This window comes from Pseudorasbora parva, chromosome 13 (assembly GCF_024679245.1).
Source record: "Pseudorasbora parva isolate DD20220531a chromosome 13, ASM2467924v1, whole genome shotgun sequence".
NCBI lineage: Eukaryota > Metazoa > Chordata > Actinopteri > Cypriniformes > Gobionidae > Pseudorasbora > Pseudorasbora parva.
In genome coordinates, this window is record NC_090184.1 from 38,776,416 (window position 1) to 38,802,699 (window position 26,284).

General features: G+C 37.8%; 1 protein-coding gene across 1 annotated transcript in view; it reads left to right on the forward strand.

Annotated features, from left to right (window-relative positions):
- The window catches only part of plxna3 (plexin A3), a 220,160-nt gene that overhangs the window by 4,078 nt on the left and 189,798 nt on the right, over positions 1 to 26,284 (forward strand). The window contains exons 2-3 of the mRNA XM_067414327.1: positions 17,204 to 18,484; positions 23,611 to 23,793. Coding sequence (XP_067270428.1) covers positions 17,300 to 18,484; positions 23,611 to 23,793 — 1,368 coding nt within the window. The 5' untranslated portion in view covers positions 17,204 to 17,299. The remainder of the gene's footprint in view (positions 1 to 17,203; positions 18,485 to 23,610; positions 23,794 to 26,284) is intronic.

Sequence of the window (26,284 nt, forward strand, 5' to 3'; positions counted from 1 at the left end):
GTAACGTTAGTAAAATATGCAGCCGAGAATGATTCACACAGACTCAGCGTTTGACTCGCGCGGCGGAGCCTCTCCCGGCAGAGAGTTCAAGCATCTGTGGACTCGTCCCTTCAGCTTTGGCCATCTTGCTTTCAGTCCGCGATCAGCTTTTTTGTTTTCTTCATTACAGTTAAAGTAACGTCTGCTTTTCTCTAGTCATTCACAAGTTTCTCACTTCAAACTTTCTTTCTTCTGATCCGTTATGCACAGCGCGCGCGGCTCCCGCTCTGCTTCTGCCCTAATGCGACTTTTAGTCCAGTGCGACGTATGTTATTTTCCTCTTCATGACGCATATTTTGACTGATGCGACTCATACTCCGGAGCAACTTATAGCCTGTAAAATGCGGTAAGCACTGCATTGCAATACTTGCATTTCGCCCCATCACTCTCATTTTTAAAGTGCTCCCACGCTTTCTTTGCCCGCTTAGAAAGCTGGTCATGACTTCTTCTTGTGGATACTACCCTAACCCTATGGATACTACAAATGTCTGGGAGCGCTCTGGCGGTCTATAGGGGTGCAAACATATATTACAACTAAATTCAAGGCACGTCATTGACGCCACTTAACCGAGCAAAATGTTTCACTCGGTTACACCATTTTTAACGGTTAATCGGTCAATCGGTTAACCATGGACACCCCTAGTTTAAACATGAAACTAAACTACCAGTGGGTGGCGGCAGGTCTTAATTGGTGAGTCATTGAGTCGGTTCGTTCAAACGGCTGATTCGTTCATGAATGAGGCAGTTGTTTACGAACAGGTCATTGAATCTTTGATTCAACCGATTTATTCAAACGCTGAATCATTCATTAACACACTATTGCTGTGAGATGAGTTGTGGTTCTGATGTGGAAATATGATCTGATCTTGGAAATATTTTCGCTGCTGTAATAGAACAAAAGCAGTTTATATTGCATCTAAAATGTAAGTGACTAATTTGAATTAATTGTTTACGGAACTGTCATGAAATCAGTGTCACATTTTCAGTCGTGATGGTATTCAGGAAAACAGCACTCTTGGTCGCGTCATGTGATGTTTTTTAACTGTATAATGCGTTATAAAATATAAAAACCTTCATATTTTGAATATTTACTGCAGTATGTTACTGAGTTTCTCTGTACGAGCGGCGCTGGTTTGTTTCCATTTCTCCTCGAGAGGCTGCGGGATTGTCAACAGCGCAACCGTCAGTTCATACATTAGCCTATTATTATCCATGTATTATCCGAACAAACCTTAATCTCGAGCCCTGAAACTGATCAGAAAATGTAACGACACATTGTAGAAATGTAGTGGAGTAGAAAGTAAAATATTTGCTGCAAAATGTAGCGAAGTAAAAGTAAAAAGTATGCACTATTGATTAAGTAAAGTAAAGATACGTGAAACATGTACTTAAGTAAAGTAACAAAGTTATTGTACTTCGTTACATTCCACCACTGAGGTTTACTATAAGGATTCAGATGTAACCTTTTTTGTGGTGTGACTCTAGTAGTAATTTACTTTTAAATATGAATACTTTACCTTTTAAAATGTCATTCCTAACTTTTTTTGTTGGGTGTCTAGTTAGGTTCAATTTAGCGTGGTACCACGTTTTTAGATTTCGAACTATAAAAATGTCTCCATGATCTGCCTTTGAAATGGATAGTTCACCCAAAAATGAAAACTTAGTCATTACTTACCCTCAATTTGTTCCAAACCTTTATAAGTTTCTTTCTGCTGTTGAACCCAAAAGAAGATATTTTGAAGAATGTTGGTAACCGAACAGTTGACGGCACCCATTGACATCCGTAGTAGAAACAAAACACTGTGGAAGTCAATGGGTACTGTAATTGCTGTCTGGTTACCAACATTTTTCAAAATATCTTCTTTTGCGTTCAGCAGAAGAAAGAAACTCATACAGGTTTGGAACAATATGAGTAAATTATGACAGTTTCCATTTTTGGGTGAACTATCCCTTTAAGAGACAATGTAGTATCAAACTTGAATGCATTCTGTCAGTTGCAGTTCTGGCAACTCAATCCCAACATACTGCACAATGTGACGTACATTAGCATCGCAGTGATAGGGTTACGCTCGCGTGACATTGCAGTTCTTCGCCATAACAAACAAATTGTATTTGTCAGTTAAACATTTTATTCGCACACTGTTCTGACATAAACTTTCTGAGCGCATCTAAGTTCTCTTTATCCTCTTATTTCGATTAAACTGTCTATTATACACGAGGTTTACATAAACACAGTTGTTTATCTTTAGTGATTTTTTACAGAATGTCTGTCAGTATATTACGATACGCATGTGTAAGATGCCTCTGTGCATCAGTCCTTAAAGTGACAGCAGCCTATAAACCTGCTGCCATCTGTCAATGTTAATCAAACAACAAAATACAAAGAGAAAATCTCTCACTGAATAACTTCAGTAGCTTTAATTAGAATCAGTCTACATGCAAACATGCAAACAATAAGACAAATACAATAAAAGACACAAATGAAATAAACAATTTTAATTAAAAATTAAACAAACAAATGCACAAATAAAACTACATACAATGACATTTATGTAGTTTTATTTGTGCAGTTATTTAATTTCTTAATAGCTGATTTTTTTTTAATTAAAATTGTTTATTTCATTTGTGTCTTATTGTATTTGTCCTATTGTTTGCATGTTTGTTCTTATTTTTAATAGCAAATATAAAATAATTAAATAGTGAAATAAGAATTTGGTCGTATTATTGTGTGTGTATTTATATATATATATATATATATATATATATATATATATATATATATATATATATATATATATATATATATATATATATATATATATATATATATATATAGATATATAGATATATAAAATAATTGTATGAGTACAGTATTTCCGAGGGGTCATAAAAAGTCTTAAATTTAACAATAAGAATTAAAGGCCATAAAAAGTCATAAAAACGTCCGGATTTTCCATACAAGGTCATAAAAACAAAAAACAAATGTAAGGCCTAAAAAATCTTAAATTCGCTGAAACATTTGTTCTAGGTCTTCAATAATATTAAACAGGTCTTTAAAATGTTCCCGCCTCCCGCAGCGCGCGTGTGTATTCTGTGGTGTTGTAGTTCTTTCTTTCGCTAGTCCAACTATTGTTCGCTGTATTACAACTACAAATTAGACCAGTATGCATCTTGTATTGCAGCCAATCAGCTTTCGTGTTATTGGCACGAGCCTCTTTCAGATTGTACCCCACAGACGCATAAAACAGATTTTTTTCTTCAGCTGACGATTCTTCCAGTTCCGCGATTTACATTACATTACACTCCTGCACTTCTGTTATCCACAGATTTATTTTTATAGTCTCCAGTTTACTTTATCTCACTTATTTTATTCCACATCTCTTATTTCTTTTACTTGATTTATTCATAATTCTACATATGTATATATATATATAGCACCTTATCCTATTCCTATTTTATCCTATCCCTATTTTATAATTTATTGTGCTTTTTTTGTTAATTGCTATTTGCTGTCCATGGAGCGGACCTGTTTACATTTCACTGCCGGTTGTATTCTGTATAACTGTGTATGTGACAAATAAAACTCTTGAACTTGAACTTGAACTTGATGATGAAAGCGAAGGCGAATCTTTCTCACAATCTTGCATAATGACCAAATAAAAGTATAATATACCTGATTGCACTAAAAAGAGTTAATAACAGGGATGTAAACTCTGAACTCCGATGTCAGACCGTGTGCGTTTGCTGCCCGTCAGTGCTCGCGCGAGTGTATAGAACGTGTTATTTCTAGGCTCATTAGCCTACTCTTCAACGATCAAATACACACATTATGCATATGTCTATATCCCGACTTGAGTAAAAAACTGGATCTGCGCATTAATAACTTAAGTGCTCAAAGTGAAAGCAAACCAATATAGCTTAACAACAACACAAGCGGAGAAAACAGCACTTACACTTAAAGCACTGTTTGTAGTTATGTGTCTTTATGTTGTATTAATTTGACCTATTCTGACAATAGTCTATATTTATAATAGTATATATGTTTAATTACTGACCAGTTTACTTAATTCCTTGAAAACCTTTTACTTATATTAAGTAAAAGGTTATTGCTGTGGTTTACTTGTAAGATTTTAGTCATATTTACCACCCCAAGCAAGAGTTTTATTAAAGATAGATAGCACACCACTGGACCAGCCTTTTTTTGTTTTGTTTTTTTTGTAATATCAAACAAGATTCATGCATTTTGTTTGTTTTATTGCCATGTGTGACTATTGTTATGGTTAATGTGGCATCGTAATTATGAAAAAAATTAAAATGTTCGCAAATTTATGAAAGTGATTACCACAAAATAAAATAAAAAATAATTTTGATCAAAAAATATATATAACTACCGTATAATATATAAATATATATATATGTATAAATATATATATATATGTGTGTGTGTATATGCTAATCCCGGAGTGAGCTATGAATAATAAGATTACATTGTTCAATTTAAATAAATGAATTCGCTTTGCAAGTAATTTAGTTATTCTGCATTTCATATGCATGTTTTTTTTTGTATTGCGTGATATAGGTCTTACATTTAATTCATAATGGTCTTAAAAAGGTCATAAAAAGTCTTAAATTTGATTTGGTGAAACTTGAAAATACCCGGAAGTAGTAAAACAATAAAAATGCAAATGGAGAAATCAATGAAGAAACATTTTGAGTGCCCCCTCACTCCTCACAGTGGTTTGGTCCATCACACACCTCACTCACACACACGTCCGGTGGGAGAGAACAAAGTTCAGTAATTGTGGAACTCCAGTTAGTAGTCTGTTAAGTCAATTTGATTTACTTTAAACATTGGATGAAGTTATTTATTTTCTCTTTAATGCAGGTGATGCTGAGTTATTAATAAATTAGCAATAATGACAAAAAGTCTGATGTTTTTACAGATTATTGTTTGTTTGTACGTCACCTACTACAACTAACACGGCGATAAGCCTATGTGTGAGCTGACATTAAGCTAATATTGTAGATTTATCATTGTGTTGGGTTGTTTAGTAATATGTGGAAGAAGCAAGATAATTTAATAACTATACATTACCGTGTAGTGAACCTATGATAACTCTAACTATTGCTTTGTGTTGTTGGCCAGATAAAATGACAGAGAATAGAAACACAATTTAAGATAATTTTTCATTGCACCAAAACACATATACTTACAAGTACAATTTTGGCTGTATTGTTTGTGTCCCCTTCAAAAATTGCCTTTCCAAATAATTTTTTTTTTTAAAGAGCTGTATGATTAATTGTTAGAATATGTCAATCTCAATAACACCAGTGAAGTCTAATTGTATCATTCATTCAAGAGATTCATAAAAATAAAAATAAACATTGATTCATCCAGTAATGGAACAAGAATTGTATTTATAAGCCATTTAATCATTAATTCAAACTATTTTTGTATTCATTTAGATTCATTAAACATTTTAAAAAGACTGCAGCAATTAACATTTGTCAGAACCTCTAGTAAATGAAATGCTATATTGTTTAGTTGTCTGTTCAGAATTTCGGAAGAATAATGATCTCTGTTTGAAAAATAAACTCAGAATCGTGCAGCTCTACATATGAAATAGTGAAATGTTCAGTGACTTGCAGAATAGTCTTAAAAACATTAAAAAGAATTGTGATAAGATCTTGATCCTGCCTAAAGAATCGTGACCGGATCACCCACCCATTTCTTACACTTAGTCACGTTTTTATGGGTTGTGTTGTTGTGTACGTGAATCTTTTTCTTGTGACCAAAAACTGTACATTTCATTTAGATGACAAACGCCATACTGTTGAGCTGACTGCATTGTTTATCCATCGCAGCCTCTTTTACATTTAAAGTTTTATATTTCCTTTCCTGAATAAAGGTTATAACTTTTTGCCTCGCAGACTATTGACTGACCTGAGCCATATTTAATATCATAGACCATGTATATTAATATTAACCATAATATCATAAAAAGATTGCAGCTGAGTTTGACTTAGTATTAAGTCAGTAAATCTAGTTACTACCACATTTTTTTCCATAGAGTTAGTTCTACAAATATGTTTGTCATGCTTTTTTTCCCCCCGCCTAGACAATCTTTTCAGGAGTGAAAGAGAGAACGTAAACAAAATATTTGACCCCGGCCTCCAACAGGATGAGACTCAAAACTAAAACAACAAAAAGAGGAAATAATCGGAGGACACGTGGAGGTGCCTCAGCTGCCTCTCGTGACCCTGAGAGCTCATAATGTTTAGGTTTATGACCCTCAGAAGAGAAGTGCACTATATATGTGATGCCAAATTATTTTGAGGATTTTATGTATGGCGGGTTCGGCCCATTGTTGATATTGTGGTCACTGAGGACAGAATCGCTTATGGCCACGGCAGCGTCTTGCCAACAGATACAGCATATGATATCTGCCTTGAGCTCTGTCAGTTATATCAGATGACTTGAGCTTTATTTTACTTTGCTCTTTTTTTCATTTGAAACAATATTTGCGAAGAGAAGAGGAGGCACGGGTGGAATGTTTGAACAGTCCTCTTTAGTTTGAAACCATTTGTTCCACTTCAGACAGTGGTTTTGTTTTATATTTGGTTTGTCAATCGATTAAAAACTTTAAGTGAATTAATTACACGATAAGCCAGTTGAGTCACAATGAATCCCATATTATCAAAAGGAAGTCCCCTATTTGAAGAATGAGGAGAATGAAATGACAAGCAGAGGAAAGCAGTGAATTGACATGACAAAAAGAGGATTTAGAAATCAATATATTGATCCTTGAACATAAATCTGTCACAGTCCACATGCAGAGTTTGTCATTTTGTCCGAGCTTGATTTAGTTATTCACACAGGACTCTTTTTGAATTCCTGTATGCTGATATTTTCAAATTGAGCTGCATGTCAGATATTTTTTTAGTGAGTAATGAGTACTGTTTCGAATTTAGTTTTTAATATTTTATAGCATTTATAATGTGTATATATAAAGTAATATATTGAATTATACATTCTAAGATAATTTCTTTCAAATTGTATACAGTATTTAATATAAAAAGATTTATTTCATGTTATATATTAGTGCTGGGCAACGATTAAAATGTTTGATCGCGATTAATTGCATGATTTTCTGTGATTAAACGCAGTATGCGCAAAATTCAATAATGAATTCAAAAGTGCTGCTAAATGAACAAAAGTGCTATAACATATGGTTTGCAAACTCTTTAAACAAATAAGGTGCTTTTTACAGCAGTTAACAGTTAGTAACAGTTACAATATTTCTTGTAAATATCAACTTAAACATTATTTAATCAAAATAAATTAAATTGGTGGTATCCATGTATTGATTCTGTAGTAATATTCTCATCAGTGTTCTGTCAGCTTTTACGTAGGCCGACTTAAATCTGCATATTTGTGATATTCATCCCAGGGCGTTATTTAATTTTATAAAGGGCATTTTTTAAAATTGTATTAAATGAATGCATCATCTTTCATGTTAAATTCTTACATTTGATTAATAAATTCAGTTATAATATTAAAAACAGGCTGTTACTAATCAAATTAAATAATTTAAACAGCAAAAAATACAGCTGCAATAAATAATGTTATAAGATTGATGTTCTAAATAAAAAGTGCAATCATACGTTTAAACATAACCGCCAATAGGGGGCAGCAAGTAATCATCTTCATAAGTGAGTCATTGAGCCGTTTATTCAAATGGTTCATTCAAAACGCTGAATCATGTGTTGCTTTCTTTTGGTACTATTTTCGTCGGCGAAATCATGGGTGAAATGGAACCAAAAAGGTTGTTTGGATCTAAAATTGAAGTACTTTAATATTAATTAGGCTACTGTTTATTGAACTATAGGCTACACCATTCATGCTACACAATTCACGATTGCAAATTCGACTTGTGTTATTAAAAATATCATAAAAAAATAAATATCAACAACTACAAAAAGCTCAGTTTTACCCCAGTATGTTTCTTCTGTGAGTTTATATCGCTGCTCAATTGTTTTGATTTCTCCACGAATCTCTCACAAAAGAGACAGGCAGCGCGAGCCTCAACGCGACTTGTTAACGTACCAGAGGCAGAGATACACTCATCAATCGCTGTTTACATTGTTTCAGTTTTTTTGTTGTTTTTATTATATTCATTCTCGCGGTTCTGGTTATTTTTATATTTTATTTGTCCCATTGGTCCCAGACAAAGAATGTCAAGCCCTTGGCTTAGGCTACAGACAGCCCTGTATTCTCCTGTGACCAATGGTTTGTCTGTGTATTCAGAGGCAGTGAGCAACGGCCTTTCAATATAATAGCCTAATAAATAACTATGTTAATGCACGATAAAATAATTGTTGCTGTTAATTAATTAATGCGTTAACGCGATAATAACGCGTTAACTTGCCCAGCCCTAATATATATATATGTATATATGTATGTATATATGTATATGTGTATGTGTGTGTGTATATATATATATATATATATATATATATATATATATATATATATATAATATATATTTGAATTATATTATCTTATTTTTCATATATTTTAATGTTTAGCTTTACAGATCATGCACTTGCATACATTAGCATTTTTCCATGCGGCCCCTATGTTCATGTAAATGGTTTGTGGCTCTGTGCTCTTTTACATGGAAAATGGAGATGGAAAAATACGCTATATATATTTATGCTTCCCTGTTGGCCTGATCGTTCTCAGTGTGGATTCATCCATGTGTGATATCATGTATCCAATCCTGTGAAAATAGCAATTTCGATTTTTTTTTTCTTCTTTTTTTTTTTTTTTTTTTGTCGTCTTCGTTCTAATCAAGAGCTGTTGACCCTCATTACAGAAGTGAGGAGAAGAGGATGCTGTTGTGAGGCCTTGATTAGATGGACTAGTGATGGATTTCTCTCTCTCTCTCTCTCTCTCTCTCTCTCTCTCTCTCTCTTTCTCTTTCTCTCTCTCTCTCTCTCTCTCTCTCTCTCTCTCTCTCTCTCTCTCTCTCTCTCTCTCATATTCTCATTCTCTCTTACACGTGGTGTGTATATGTGACCCCCCACGCTGATGTATGATTTGTTGGAATCAGACAAAAAATGACTGATCTACACCTGTTAGATAGTCAGCAAAGTCGGCAAAAATCTAGTTCCAGAAGATTCCAAAACAAAATCACCTAACATCCGTAGAGTGTACAAAAATTTAGGTCTCCAATTGAAAATTTTCAAGTGACTGATCACATCTAAATTTTTCAATTGGCCGAATTGAATTTCTGCAAATTAAAGGGATACTTCACCGCTTTTTCATATTAAACTGTTATTCCCTTAACTAAGACGAGTTGATACACACCTCTCTCGTCTCAGTGTGTGCTCTTAATCGCATTGACGCGCGGTGATGATCTGATAGCATTTAGCTTAGCCCACTAAGCCCAGTTCATTCACTATGGTACCAAACAGAGATGAAGTTCGAGATCACATCTCCCCCTCCCCCCTATTGACAGAAAGGAGAGAGGGAGGATGTTTCAGCCGGGACTTTTTACTGCGCTGAGTCAAAGTACTCTCAGAAGTGCTATTCCGCCATACATTATAGTTCTCCTTTTTAATCCACTTAGAAAAGCGCCACATTTTATTTTGTGTCACCATACTTGATCGTTCAACTATTCGTGTAACTGTATTTAAATGGGAAAACGTGAAGGTGTTCGGTCGCTTCTAACTTCATCTCTGTTTGGTACCATAGTGAATGAACTGGGCTTAGTGGGCTAAGCTAAATGCTATCAGATCATCACCGCGCGTCAATGCGATTAAGAGCACACACTGAGACGAGAGAGGTGTGTATCAACTCGTTTGAATTAAGGGAATAACATAGTTTAATATGAAAAAGCGCTGAAGTATCCCTTTAAATTGCATCATTTCACAGAATTTCAATTCGGCCAACTGAAAAATGTAGATTTTTTTTTCTAGAAATTTTCAATTGGAGACTTTTTTATTTATTAATTTTTTTACAGTGTACCTTAAAATCCCCGGTAATAACACCAAATGTGGCACACACCAAGTCAAAACCTAAAATTATGGGAAAATATATATACTTAACTTTCTCTTTTTCTATGATACCACAATTGTTTAATTTAAAATTAATGAAACAGAAAGCCGATATATTAAATGATCTGCTGTACCACACGGATCTAATATAAAGTTACACATCAAATATTTTCCCCCAACAGTTAACCAAATGTTCAAATAAGACATAACAGGTAGTGTTTGCGGGAATACTTTCCAGGACAGATGTTTGAAATACTGTAATTCTGTATATATGTATGTCTAGATCATGTGCTGTCTGGGGCATCTTTGTGCGCACGCTTCTGATCTGTCAGTCAGCGCAAGTGAGAACGTTTTCATGGACAAAGGAAAGGTACTCCTCTCAGAAAACAACCATGTCGACCAAAATGACATTTTTCACTTGTTTTGCCTGTAGCCCGTAATTAGCCTGTGCGCATTCAGACTCATTTTGCCAGCATGGAACACACACACACACACACACACACACACACTCACACACGTATTTTGGGAAATGTGGAGACATTCTATAGGCGTAATGGGTTTTATACTGTTCAAACCGTATTTTCTATCCCCTTACACTGCCCCTGCCCCTAAACCTGCCCATCACAGGAAACATTCTGCATTTTTACTTTCTCAAAAAACACTCATCCTGTATGATTTATAAGCCTTTTGAAAAGTGGGGACATCGTGGGGAATGTCCTCGTATTTCATCCTATCTTTGTAATACCTATGTCATTATACACATTTGTGTCCTGATATTTCACAAAAACAAGCACACACACACACACACACACACACACACACACACACACACACACACACACACACACACACACACACACACACACACACACACACACACTAATATAATATAATATAATATAATATAATATAATATAATATAATATAATATAATATAATATAATATATTTTCCCACGGCATGCTCTTGCGTTCACTGACCCCTGTTTTGAAAACCCAGCTTTAAATCCTTGTATCAATATGTTTTTTCCCCATTGTTGCCTTCTTAGTTGTTTTGACAGAGACTGTGATTTCCCTGGTAAATATGCGTATGGGTTATTACCTGCCTGTGTCATTTAAAATCATTTAGTGAATTTGTCAAAGCACAGCAGACAGGCTTCAGAATTTGTATCGTCTCGTGACTGTTTCCCTGTGAAGGGAAATAAATGAATATTTTCTGTGTTATTGATACTTCACGGCACTTGCTTCACCCCGACTGTAGTGTGTCAGGTGACCGCGTGATTCTCTCTCTTTCCTGAACAACAAGCTCTCGTAGTGTGCCCCTCTCTGCCCACTTTTACTGAGTTTTGTGCCGTTGGGCTCGAGGGCTCAATCTGAAATGGTCCATTATTTTTCCAGCAAGTGACCAAACTGATTGATGCGCCAATTCACCAGTGATGAAGAGGGGCAGCACAGAGCTAAAATTAGTGTTGAAAAACAAAGCTAATAGACGAGTCCATTTCACCGGTGTGCCGTCAAAAAAAGCAAACAGGCAGCACGTACTGGCATGCGAAGCGGGATGTTTTATGGGAACCGCGCAGCTCGTCTCATCAGGATTCCACCCGGCTTCTTGTTTACAGTTCAGGACGGGCAGAAAGGTCACAGGGGGGCGTTTGTCAGAAATATTGATGCTCTTGAAAAATTGCAGAGTGCCCAAACCGTCTGTCACATTCTCGAATAAATATTTGTTTTGGGGCGGCGTAGATTTGCCAACTCCACCAGTGCATAGACACTGAATGCCTAAGCATAATTGCTTTCAGCGACTTCTTTCCTGCAAATTTGCTTTATCTGTGCTCTGTTTTGATGGGAAATTTAGTGCAAATGATTTAATTTTGATATCACTTGGTGTTTGCTGTGTTCCGTGGCCACCCGTTGTGTGTTTAGCATTATGAAAACAGCTAGAAACACTGCAAACGTCTAGACTATGAAATCTGCCTAATTTGCTATTAAGATGTACAGTAATGCTAATTCTGAGCAGATACCCCCTGACGCTTATGTGACTTTCTATCTCTGTCTGTTTTTAGTTTTTTTCTGGGTTCAAGCATTCTGCTTAGGCATTCAGCTTTTTCACTGGCACCAGCCGGCTTCCACTGTGCTAATGAAATTACTGTGATTGCTGTTCAATAGCTTCTTCTGCAAATCAGGCAATGTATTACAATACATCATTATAATACAATGAGCAAGGATTTTAGGAACCTGAAGGCTGCAGTGATTTTTTTTTCTCCAGCATTGTTTGCAATGCTAAATTACCGGAATCTTTCAGAGGTACGCTTCATTAGATGGCTTCACGGCAATTGACATCATTCTTGTTTACCATGCAGATCTCGGTTGTGATGTAAATACTTAATCTTTATGTGCACTATTTTTGAAATTCCTGAATTTCTGTGTTTTGCATATACTTTTTAAAATTGGTTTTAGGCCTGAAACTTGCATATGCATTTTTGGGGGGATTTAATATATTGTTATATTACTTACTTGTATCCAATGGGAGGAATGCAGGTTGCATTTTGTGCTTTAGGTCCGCTTTTACACCTGGTATTAAGATGTGTTTTGGTTGCTCTTCGGCTCCAAGTAGACGAGAGAGACTCTTACCCGTTTACACCTGGTGTATTAATCTGTCTCTTTTGTCTACTTTCAACCACTTCTGTCCTGATTTCTTTGAGGCGAGTGTAAATATACGGGCTTTTTCAGATCTTTCAATCTAAGGGGAAAAATGAGCTTGTGCAATTTACATATGAACGCAAATGGAGACGACCGGAAAAACATACGGAGAGCAGCAGCTTTAATATCTGCTCTGACAGCCGCAAGACCACTGTGACTGTGTGTGTTAGAAATCAGGAATGCTGAGAGAACATTGTGCTTGGTAGATTTTTTAGTTTTTAAACCAAACTTGGGTCTTCAAGCAACAAAGTTTAAATCATGTCTGGCTAGCGTGCTTTGAATGCATTTGACCACATGAGCATCTATACTCAATCCGGTCTAAATGAGTTTTTGACTACCTGTGGTCTGTGGATGTGGTTGAATGTGGACATGTTCAAAGCATTTTAGACCCCATTTACACCTGTATTTAGTCTGATCTGATCAACCAAAACGCATCTTTAATACCAAGGGCCCTTTCAAACATACAAGTGTTTTTTTCTAGTTTCAGAAAATGAGGTGGTCTGAAAATGAGGTGTGGTCAGGCACATTGTTGGTATGTTGCTATTTTTAGGCATCTGAAAACGCCTTCACTATTGACCCCCAAAAACCTGGTCTAAAGACAGTAGTGCAATTTTTTTTGTTATTTGAAGCGCATTAGTAAGTAATATGCGTAATATAGGCAGGTGTAACACAATACATGTACACTCATCACTGAATGAACATTTTTAAATATAAAAAATAAAAGGATTCCTCTCTGGAGAAGTGTTTAGTCTTTCCGCTTGCAAATCCCGCCATGGAAATAGCGAATACAAAGCCAGTGCAAGTGTGAATGGCTTTTAAAGGGAATGGGAGGTGAGAGTCTGATAGGTTTATTGCACATTACCCTCAAAACATGACTCATTAAGAGTCTCGTTACAATTCCTTTGGCCCAAGAAAAAAGTGGATTCGGACATGCTCTAAGTGCACCGGCACCATGCGCTTCAGAACATGCTCTCAGATCATTATAATAGGGCCCATAGTGTAAATAGTGCCTTAGATGACCTTCATTAATGAAACCTAAAGTAGCTCAACTGTATAGTGAGAATTAGATGTTGTGAAATATTTTTCTATCACTGCTACAGAAACTTCAAATAAAAAATCGTGGCAGTAGCTTGAACACATGTTTTCCAGAGACAAATTCAAGCAAGACTCCTTAGTCCTGCCAGATGCAGAAAAACTGTCTTGCTTAGGTTGTGGTTGAAGCGAAGCCTTATTCTGCCTGTGTGTGCTTAATGTAGCCCTTACTGACCCTTCCCTTCCCTTCTCTTTGGAGAGAAAGACAGAAAGAACGGGAGACAGACAACACAAGCCATGCAGACCTCTTTTATTCCTGCTGTTCTGCCCAGTGGGGGGAAGCAGTGATTGAACAAACGACCGATGTGTTTGATCTGCAAACCGCTTGTTAAATTTTCCAAGAGTGAATGAAATGGTGCTACAACCTCTTGCTGCATTTTTTTGTGTTATTTCTGTCTCCTCTCTGTCATTTTGAATCTTGCTCAGATTTAAAAACTGAGAACTAGTTCCTTTTTTTATTTTAAATACTGGAAGTGAATGATTTTCATGGTGTGAGGGTTTGCTTTGTAATTGAAAGCCTGGATATATCAGGGAATTTAAAAAAAAAAGTTAACGTAAATTGTTCTAGTTGTTGTTAATAATTAGCTCTCCAACTACAGTATTTGTAACCACATATTTGGTCGAACCGGTTCCCAAATTGCTCTGAATAATACAATGATCCATCCTCATTCAGTAATTATTTGGAAAGGTGATGAAAATATAGTCCCTTGGTCAAAAAGTGTGGCAACCCTATATTACTGTTTTAAAAGGTGAAATAATCAACGTTTTGAAGAGGGTTTCTGCTGTCTACCCTTTTCTCCTCTGAATCACTTGGTGTATTCTGAATTAGACCAGAATCATTAAAGGTGTTATGAACTGGCTTTTTAAATGTTTTATTCTGTTGTTTGTGGTCAACTAATGACGTTTGTGTGTTTTTTTACATTCAAAAACATCATAACTAATAAGTAATAGGCTATTTTCTACACTGGTTTTGAGGCTCTCTCCTGAACGCTCGGTTTTGATGGGCGTGACGCACTGGAGACTTGGAAGGAAACGCCCACGGCTGGGATTGGATAAGATTGGCATATTTAATGAGCCTCAGCTCTGCTCTCATATCTATGCCCCAGTGTCAGTTCACATGAGGGAGAGATTATTTTGGAAAGCGGCAACTGCAGCTTGTCTTTATCAAACAAACACAATGATTTATTTCTCATCCACCCGCGATTGTATTACATGGCCCGCACCTGCACAATTGGTCGATATTATATAAGTGCAAACCGCGCACTCACACACACACATGTACGTGCACGCCCAGATGAAGAAAGAATAGAAAAGACTGGTACTATTACATATAAATAAGGCATTTTACTCACATAAGTTTGTTGATCCATTCCTGTCGGATCCAATATAGAAGGCGCAACATTGTGTCTGCGAATCCAGCACTTGAGAATTGTTTACAAGCCATTCCGCAGTGAAATGAAGCGAACACACAAACGTTCTTCCCCACGTGAGCTGGAACTTCATTAAAAATAAATGAAGTATCACACATTCCAAATATTTTGATCCGAAGGAAGCTCATGCAACGTCTGTGTTCTTCCACAATATCTTGCTATCTTCTTCCACATGTTTATAGCTGCTGGCTGTGATCTGAACAGCTCCATGAGTGTGTGTGCGGGGTTACTGAATTACACGTTCTGTAGAGGCGGTGTTTCGTAGCGGTATGACGTAAGAATGAAGCTCTCAGTTTTCTGGGCCTGGTGTCTATAAAAGCTTTTGTTTGACTAAAAATGAAGTTTTCAGCTCTGAAACTTACAGGATAATCTTATATTATCATGACCTTTTATATATCAAACGCTAAAGGGAAAGTTGATTTCTCAATTCATCACCCCTTTGGATTCCTTATGATTCCCATCCCTGTTCTTGCTCTCTTGGTTAAGGGCTGCTTCCTAATTAACAAATGCGCTTGGGATTAGTGCTTGCAATGACCATAAAGGTTTATTAGCAATCCATTGAGTGAAAGGAGTGGGAGTGACAAGGCTTGGCACACACAGAAGCCACTCGATCAATACATACCCCCAAAATCCCCTCACCCAGCTGTCACGCACTGGCTCACAGTCCACTCTGAGTCACTAATGCCTCCAAATGGAGATCAGGCAGGGATGGATTGAGTCTCGGGCAGAAGTGATGAAATTCTGATTATTGGGTTTTGAAATCGGCCAATGGTAGTTCATTGCACTAGGGCTTCATCTTCATCTCAGGTGAGAGGCTCCAAGTACACCTTGTCCATGTAACAGATGAATGCATGACACACATGACTATCCACATTTACACAACATGTGCTTATTCAAACACGGTGTGGTAATTCAGAGGAAGTTGGAGATGTTTTATGGCATTCCCAAGGAATCATATGATCTAATTAGTGCTAAACCTTTACTCTAAATCTTTGAGATAGATGGATTCTCAGTAAAATGTGGGAAAAATTTAGCCTGGATGCCAGCCGAACTCAGCCCCACCCACAACATTTGGGCTCGGGCAGTTCGGTCTGGACCTGATCCATAAAGGAGTATGGATCCTCGGGAAAAAAATGGCGTTTGGGGGGTAAAATGTGTGTTATTTTGGCACGGTTGCCTGCTAAAATTCACATTCCTGGGTCTATATATCACATAATTGAGGTCGCTTCACTTCAACCCGTGGACAAGGAAAACAACCTGCTGGAAAACCGCAGACTTGGCAATACATTGCAGTTGAGTTCTGTTGACATTTGACAACTAACGTTATGCGTCGCTCCTTCACTCTGATTGATTGTAGGTCTATCCAGTTGAGGTCTTTCCTGGTTCGTTTGAAACACGCCCCATAATCACAGCCCAATGGAGCAGTAACAGTCATATTCTGACTAGAATTGAGTACGACGACGTCAGGCTAGGTGAAATTGCCAAACTTGTTAATGGTTTTACAACACTAGAAGTTTTGCCTTTTCTTTTCAAAGATGCAGATGAAGTGTGGAGTCATTGCATGGTCAGTTGCATGTTGTGTGATGTTGATAAGTATTTCAGCTTTAGAAAGAGGTTGTTAGAGCACACTATATAGTGCTATATATTGCAAATCAGCAAGAAACAGATTGTTTGATTATATTGGTCAGAGAGTGGGTCAAAAAAACTGAATTATGACTTCCTTGACTTTGTTAAAAAAAAGCCTTGGGGAACAAAATGAAATCGTAAAGGATGATGACCCCTTTAATGCAATTAAACTTTTAAAGATAAGACATTGCTTTGCCTGCATAATCCATTTTCAAAAGTTTCTCATTTTTTCCTTCGTTTCTCTCTTTTATTGTAGACATGAACCACTGAGACAGCAAAAGAAGAGAAAGCCTGGACTAAGCTTGAGGGAAGAGCTTCGTCTCATCCCCCCCACCATTGAAGGTTTGGAATCATGAGGTCCTTGTGCCTGATGGTATTTGGGATCTCCGTTTTGACCGGGACCATCATGGCGTTTCCCATGACTCCTACAGAACGCCCCGAAGTCACCGGAAGCTTCAGGGTTAAAGACACAAGCCTCACGCACCTTACGGTGCATCGCAACACCGGCAAGGTGTTTGTCGGCGCAATAAACCGAATCTACAAGCTCTACGCCAATCTGACCGAACTGCGTTCGCACCATACAGGTCCCGTGGAAGACAACGCCAAGTGCTACCCGCCCCCCAACGTACGAGCCTGCAAGCAGACTCTAGAAGCCACAGACAACGTCAACAAACTGCTGCTGGTTGATTACGCTGGCAACCGTCTGGTGGCCTGTGGAAGCATCTGGCAGGGCGTGTGCCAGTTCTTGCGGCTGGAAGATCTCTTCAAGCTTGGTGAACCGCATCACCGTAAAGAACACTACCTCTCGGGAGCCAAAGAGCCAGATGGGATGGCTGGGGTTGTGGTGGGCGATGATGACGGAGACTTGAAGAAGAAGAAAAAAGGTGGTAACCGCCTTTTTATCGGTGCCGCCATCGATGGCAAATCTGAGTATTTTCCAACCCTATCCAGCCGTAAACTGGTGGCTGATGAGGAGAGTGTTAACATGTTCAGCTTGGTCTACCAAGATGAGTTTGTATCCTCACAAATCAAAATACCATCAGACACCTTGTCTCAGTACCCTGCGTTTGACATTTACTACGTTTACGGGTTCTCTAGCCGTACATACATCTATTTCCTCACTTTGCAACTGGATACCCAGCTCACCCAGGTGGACGCGACGGGCGAGAAGTTCTTCACCTCAAAAATCGTCCGCATGTGCTCCAATGACACTGAGTTCTACTCCTACATTGAGTTCCCTCTTGGGTGCACCAAGGATGGTGTGGAATACCGACTTGTTCAAGCCGCCTACAAACACCGTCCTGGGAAGATACTGGCCCAGGCTCTTGGCCTGTCTGAGGATGAGGATGTCCTGTTCGTGATCTTCTCCCAGGGTCAGAAGAACAGAGCTAACCCACCGAGAGAAACAGTGCTGTGCCTCTTCACACTGCACCAGATTAACCTGGCCATGCGAGAGAGGATCAAGTCCTGTTACCGTGGGGAAGGAAAGCTTTCTCTTTCATGGTTGCTCAACAAGGAGCTGTCTTGCATTAATACGGTGAGTCTTTGAATTGATTTTCACACTTAATCTGTTTTATGTCGAACATTTGTGACTTTGCCAAGTAGGACACCTTTCTTGATTAACTGATCAGATTTGAGAGGTTACTCAATGGATAGGGTTGGGGTTAACAACAAGATTATTATTGATTTGTTATGACTATTATTTTATTCTGGTTTTTGCGGTTAATTTTATGGTTAGTGTAGTGGTCAGGATGGGAATGATAAGGATGTTCAACAGTGGTTATTTGAAAACAGGGCCTACTTAGTGTAATCTTTGTCTAAAAGGACATGTTCCTGGATCAGTTTTGTTTGATCAACCAATCGTTGTTTTCAAATGATATTATGCCAAACCCTATCTCTAATGCATAATATATTTGCAATATTATCTATCTCTTTCTATCTGTCTATCTGGATGAATTTTGTCTCATTAAACTCCTAATTACTGCTTGTCTAATAGTCAGTAGTTGTTAAATTTAGAATTTGGGTAGGATTAGAGATGTAGAATATGGTCATGCAGTATAAGGCATTCATTTGGGTTTTACAAGTACTAATAAACAGCCAATACCCTGGTAATATGTAAGCTAATAAGCAACTAGTTTATACTAAGAATTGGATCCTAAACTAAAGTATTACCAAATGTTTTTTTTAATGTAGTAGTATAATGTTGGTGCATCCTTAAACTCTAACCATGTCCATACCCTTAAATCTGATTGGTTAATTTGATTATTTCCATGTTGACCCAGGAACATGCCGTTGTTTCAGTCACATTGTTAAAGCTTATATCATAGGTACCTGTACTGTAACAGAGTTTCCATGCTCCCATACTGTCTGTTTTCGCTTTTATTTCTTTTGTTGCTCCTGAAAAACTAATTTGTGGATGCTGTACATGATTCCCATTGACCTAATTGTGACGTGTTGCAGACTTTTCAGGAATGCCTGTGTAGGGGAAACTGTCTAACATGATTACACGTCTTAATCTGATGTAATGTATCTTTGATGAAAAATCTATTCAAACCAGACAGGGTAGGAAGCAATAGCTTATTATGTGAGAGATGAAGAAGGTGATGGCTAGACATCAAAATCAATACGCCTCTGACATTTTAAACCAGTCAAGTGTACCACACACGGTGTGTCTCTAGAAACCCTTGACGCTTTATTTATGAATCTTTAATATTTGTCTCCTGTAATTCAGTGTACAAAGACAAATCACTTTTATGATATTGTTATTTATCTGCCTCGAAGCTATCCATAAGGCTTCCTCTGCAATTTAAAAACCCTTTAAAAAGTCTGGTTGGGTATTATGCATTACCCAAAGGTTAAGCATTCTGTAATTTTGTAGAAAATTATCATACAGTAGGGTAGGTGTCAAAAGTACCATGGTGCAGTTTGCTCTTTTCAGTACCTGATGACAAAGTGCTGCTACCTGAAAGCAAAATGAAGAATTAGGGATGCATCAATGCATGGTTTTAGAATTAAATTTTGATTGATAATGGAATTTAATAATCAATTATTCCTTATATAAATGTTACAAAGGCTAGCGCTGATTGCATGCACATTCTTACAACAAATGCTGAGCAAGCATGACCGAGAAATAAAGGGTGCGCTTAAGAAAGGTTATGCTGCCAAATGCAGCTTTTTGTGCCATTTTTCATGTTTGTGTGTGAGCAATAAGTTAATAGTTGATATTTGATTGCTAAATTATGATATATATATATATATGTTTATGCACTGGAATGTTCAAAGTAAAGATTTGGAATAGTTTAAACTATTACTAAAGACTTGCACCTTTTGATGATCATTCCTTTCTGTTTGTTAAAGGGTTAGTTCACCCAAAAATGAAATTTATGTCATTAATGACATTAATGTCATTCCACACCCGTAAGACCTCCGTTCATCATCGGAACACAGTTTAAAATTAAAAAGGTGTGAATCGATCAATGATTTGGGTCGCCAATGTCACATGATTTCAGCAGTTCGCGCCAAACTGCTGAAATCACGTGAAATTGGCGACCCGAATCATTGATCGATTCACACCGTTTTAATCTTTTTGGAGGAACATGGAAGAGAAGACAATGCTGCATAAAGTCGTAGTTTTTGATATTTTTGGACCAAAATGTATTTTCGATGCTTCAAGAGATTCTAATCAACCAACTGATGTCACAGATGGACTACTTTGATGATGTTTTTTTTTCCCTTTCTGGACATGGACAGTATAGTGGGCATAGACTGCATATGCTCTGGGACTAAAATATAAAATATCTTAAACTGTGTTCTGATGATGAACGGAGGTCTTACGGGTGAGGAACGACATTAGGGTGAGTCATTAATGACATCAATTTCATTTTGGGGTGAACTAACCCTTTAATTCTGTGACTTTTCTATATTTTAAGATGCCTTATATATGCAAAACATGAGATTTCATGAATATTTCAGCTATTAGTTTAGTAAATGTTTGTTTTCTCTAAGCAAAATCCATCGTGCTTATTCAACACTCCATTGTCAGTTTGTATCGAGGTACTGAATCCAACATTTTGGTTTTGAACCAACCCTAGCGTACATATTGAATCATTTTGCTGCATGTTGTTTGATATGTTAGTTGTCTGGTAGTTATTTACGAACTCTGGGCTTGTAAACTTAACATCCTGTTTTGTTACAGTAGCAATGTTTTCCCTCTGTACAAACGACAGCATTAGCAAACTGGGAGAGTTCGTTTTGTTTTTCTTTTTACTTGCCTGGAGGACAAGCAGACGAGAGGACAATTTGCGTCCGCGGCTGTAATTGGGCCGGGAACAATAGCACAACACCTCGCGGCCCAGCCAGAGCAGATGGGGCGAAGATGGCGAGTGCCGATGACCTCGTTCCTTTGGGGGGAGTGGCTGTGGCTGTTTTTATGAGCACCAACAGGGTTCCCCATGACTGATGCAAATCTGCCCCTGATTCCAGCGCTGCGGCTGTCGTGGTATTATTAGCCTTTTCTCATGCACGGCAGCAGACCTCCGCCTTATAATGAGAGCTTGCGTGTCTGCCGCAAGCTCATGCTTCGTTTAATACATTTACCCTTCATATGCATGCACAAAAACAAACCAATCGACCAGCCAACCCCCCCGAATCATCCTTCAACGGCACGCTCTCTAGACGGCCATCGCCTCAAAGAATTGGGGCGGAAGGTGCCAAAATATTCAGCTGTTGCCGTAGCACTTTTGTGTTTGCCATTAATGCCGCGAAACGTCTTGCTGTTCGAGCTGATGTCATTCATCCACAGGCTAGGCTGACCTCGCGCTGCACTTTACAGATTATTTGTCTGTGCCGTCGGAGGCCGGGGTCCAGAGGAAGCGAGATTAAAGCTTTGTTTTTTCACCGTCGAGCTCCGAGAACGTGGTAATGAGTCAACAGTTCACCTCCAGGATGAACTTGGAGACTAGGTTGGGTGATGACATCATCGCTCGGCCGATTGGCCGATTGACGCGTAGCAGATGTTAGTTTGCACAATTCGCTTTTTTGAACAACAGAATTGCAAAGCATATTGATTGAATTATTTCTTAATAAATGTATTTATTTTTGAGCAGATTAAAGGGCTGTGTGTGTTCCGTCGAGCTCCGAGTCAACAGTTCACCTCCGGGATGAACTGGCAGACTAGGTTAGGTGATGACATCATCGCTCGGCCGATTGACACGTAGCAGATGTTAGTTTGCACAATCCGCTTTTTGAATAACAGAGTTGCTATGCGTATTTATTGACGTATTTCTAAATAAATGTATTTATTTTTGAGCAGATTAAAGGGCTGTGTGTGTTCCGTCGAGCTCCAGGATGAACTGGGAGACTAGGTGCTCAATGACATCATCAATTTCGGCCGATTGATACGTTGCAGATGTTAGTTAACGCGATTGATTTTTGAATAACTCTTCTGACATTTCCTTGAGGTGAAATGACATGCAGTGATTTTCTTGTATCCCCCCCCTCGTGTCAGTGGACGGCCGTTAAAATCCGCTGAAATAATGCTTTTCAGAGACGCTCCGAGGGTAAATGGTGCCTCTTTCGGGAGAGAGCACATCTAAAGTAATAAAGCACTGGCAGTGAGGTAGATTGCAGGATGATGTCATGTCTCACCGGTCGGAGCGCATCAGCCCCTGGTCTGATCCCCATGGGCTCACTTTCGCAGCCTCTGTTTGGGTGGCTCTACTCGGTCTGATCTATTAGCTGGCACTTCTGGCTCAGATGCTGTGATATGACGACAGCTGGAGAAAGCTGTTATGTTATGTTATGTCTTCAGGATGTTTCTTTGCTTCTGGGTGTATTTGAATTATTTTGATAAGTAAAATACTTGTTTAGGGTCATCAAAGCACCAACAGGGGCTTTTATTTTACTTCTATTATTTATAATAAAATATTTATATTTTATTATATTTATGTATATTTTTTTAATTATTTTATTATTTTATTTTACTACATTTCATCATCTTATTTTATCTTATTTTTTATTTTTATTTTAATAATAAAATATAAAATTAAAAAATTAAAACGTTGTTCATTTATTAATTACATTTTTTTAAATATTATTTAATGTATTTTATTTTACTCATTTCATCGTCTTATTTTATCTTATTTATTAATAATGAAAAATAAAATAAAAATATGTACTTTTATTCATTTAATTAATTTATTTATTCATTCCTTTTTATTTTATACTTAATGAATTTTTTTATTATTATTTATTATTATTATTCACTAACCCTATTGTGATATAGTTGTTTTAACTGAATCTTTATTATTTTATATTTATTTTATACAGTTCATTTTTCAAAAATGTAATAATTTGTTATTTTTTTTGTGAGTTTGTTTCGAATCACTGTAACAGATGTGCTAACGCTGTCATATAGTTTTTACTGAATCTTCAACATTTAGTATTAGTATTACGCCATTCTTTGTTAAATCAATACATCAGTTTAATAATTTATTTATTTACTTTAGGTTTTTTTTAAATAACTTTTTAATGTTTTTAATGTTTTATCAATCCAGAACTTTTTTCACTATGTCTATTGTTAGTTATGAACACAAAAACAATCTTATAAATAATAACTAATAACGCTTCATTGTCCCCCCCCCCCCCCCCCCCCCCGCCCCTTAGCCCAAGCCGATTGGTGATGATTTCTGTGGCCTGGTTCTGAACCAGCCTCTCGGAGGATTACGGGTCATTGAGGGCATTCCTCTGTTTGATGACCGCACCGACGGCATGGCGTCCGTGGCTGCGTACACATACGGAGATCACTCGGTGGTGTTCGTGGGGACTCGCAGTGGCCACCTCAAGAAGGTAAGAAATGACCAGTCTGTGTGTTGTAATTTTAATATAATCACCGCCTGGGCCTTTGGTGTCTTTGGCGTTGGTTGATTGGGAATATAGTGATAGATGACCGTAGTGATCTGGTGAAGAAGGGACTTTGGTTATAGTTGAAGTGCTCTGACTGACTAATCCGTTCCGAATTCTTCAAATCCTTCAGTGATGATGATGAGCTACATTAGAAGGTCAAAGTCAACGGTGTGTTCGTCCCATGTTACTTCTGTGGCAGATCTTAGAGTGAAACCGGATATTCAGCGAGAACTTGAGATGTTTTTATCCCTAGGGAATTTATTGATTTGTGATTTCTATGACACATATTTTTATGGCTGTTGAAGATGAACTAGTAAGATGGACTGGTGACATCAGCAGAGAAAGAAAGGGGGTTTTAAGAAGCTGTGCAAGTGTTTTAATTACAAAGGCAAATACCTTTTTAGTTAAAAATAATGTACGTGAAAGAGATGTTCACAACGAGATTGTGTTGACTTAAGTACTAGAAATATATCAATTGTTGACTAACTTTTATTTTTTTAATTTTTTTACAATTTAGAGTCTTTAAAAAATTTTACATTGTTTTTAAAAGTCTTGTTTATGCATTTATATGATCTAAAATACAGTAAAAACAGTAACATCTATCCATCCATCCAATTACTGCACATGTATCTCTGTCAATCTATCTACCCACCCACCCATCCATCCATCCATCACTTACTTTACCTCTATCCATCTATCCATTCATCCATCAGTCGAACAATCACACAAATCCATCCATCCATCCATCCATCCATCCATCCATCCATCCCATCCATCCATCCATCCATCCATCCATCCATCCATCCATCCATCCATCCATCCATCCATCCATCCATCCATCCATCCATCCATCCATCCATCCATCCATCACTTACTTTACCTCTATCCATCCATCCATCCATCCATCCATCCATCCATCCATCACTTACTTTACTTTATCTCTCTCCATCTATTCATCTATCCATTCATCCATCAGTCGAACAATCACACAAATCCATCCACCCATCCATCCATCCATCACTTACTTTACCTCTATCCATCTATCCATTCATCCATCAGTCGAACAATCACACAAATCCATCCATCCATCCATCCATCCATCCATCCATCCATCCATCCATCCATCACTTACTTTACCTCTATCCATCTATCCATTCATCCATCAGTCGAACAATCACACAAATCCATCCATCCATCCATCCATCCATCCATCCATCCATCACTTACTTTACTTTATCTCTCTCCATCTATTCATCTATCCATTCATCCATCAGTCGAACAATCACACAAATCCATCCACCCATCCATCCATCCACCCATCCATCACTTACTTTACTTTATCTCTCTCCATCTATCCATCTATCCATTCATCTATCAGTCGAACAATCCATCCATCCATCCATCCATCCATCCATCCATCCATCCATCCATCCATCCATCCATCCATCCATCCATCCATCACTTACTTTACTTTATCTCTCTCCATCTATCCATCTATCCATTCATCCATCAGTCGAACAATCACACAAATCCATCCACCCATCCATCCATCCACCCATCCATCACTTACTTTACTTTATCTCTCTCCATCTATCCATCTATCCATTCATCTATCAGTCGAACAATCCATCCATCCATCCATCCATCCATCCATCCATCCATCCATCCATCCATCCATCCATCCATCCATCCAACCAACCAACCAACCAACCAACCAACCAACCAACCAACCCCAACCAACCAACCAACCAACCAACTCAAGAATATGTCTTTCTTAAACACCTCCTAGAATACACACCTGATTGGGGCCAGATGAACCTCAAATCAGTCTAAATATATATCGTCTTTAATTACTGCAACCTAAAGAAAGGAACTTTCCTCTTCATTCCAACACGTACACAAACCTCCAACAAAGCCATAATAAAAGCACCACCTTGTGACTCACTTGCCCAGACCAGAGCAGGCAACAGCTGGGGATGTTTAAAGAATAATATGCCCACTGGTGAGTTTATGATGGTTCTCCACAGAAGTTACTAACTTATTTTTTTCCCCCCTCAAACAACAGCTTGACTCGTTCATAGCAAGCATTTCGGCCCATATATGCACACTGAACCTCGGGGGAGCCACAGCGAGAGGGTGGAGTCGTTTTTTTAGGCCGGTCGTAAATAGTTCAAGCTGTGTATGAAAAGAGAGAGAGAGAGATAGAGAGAGAGAGACCCAGTCGGCAATGGCATTAAAGTTTAACATTACTCAGCAGCTAACCGGCCTGATACGTGCCCTATATTAGGTCATCCCGAGGAACTTTTATTTGCAACGGCTTTAAGTTCCAGTTCATTGAGAGTATTAAAGGAATTAGATTAGATGTGAGGCCGATGAAATCGCTCCTGAGAAGCTGACTTGGCTCTTTCTCAGCAGACATCATAATTAAAATGAG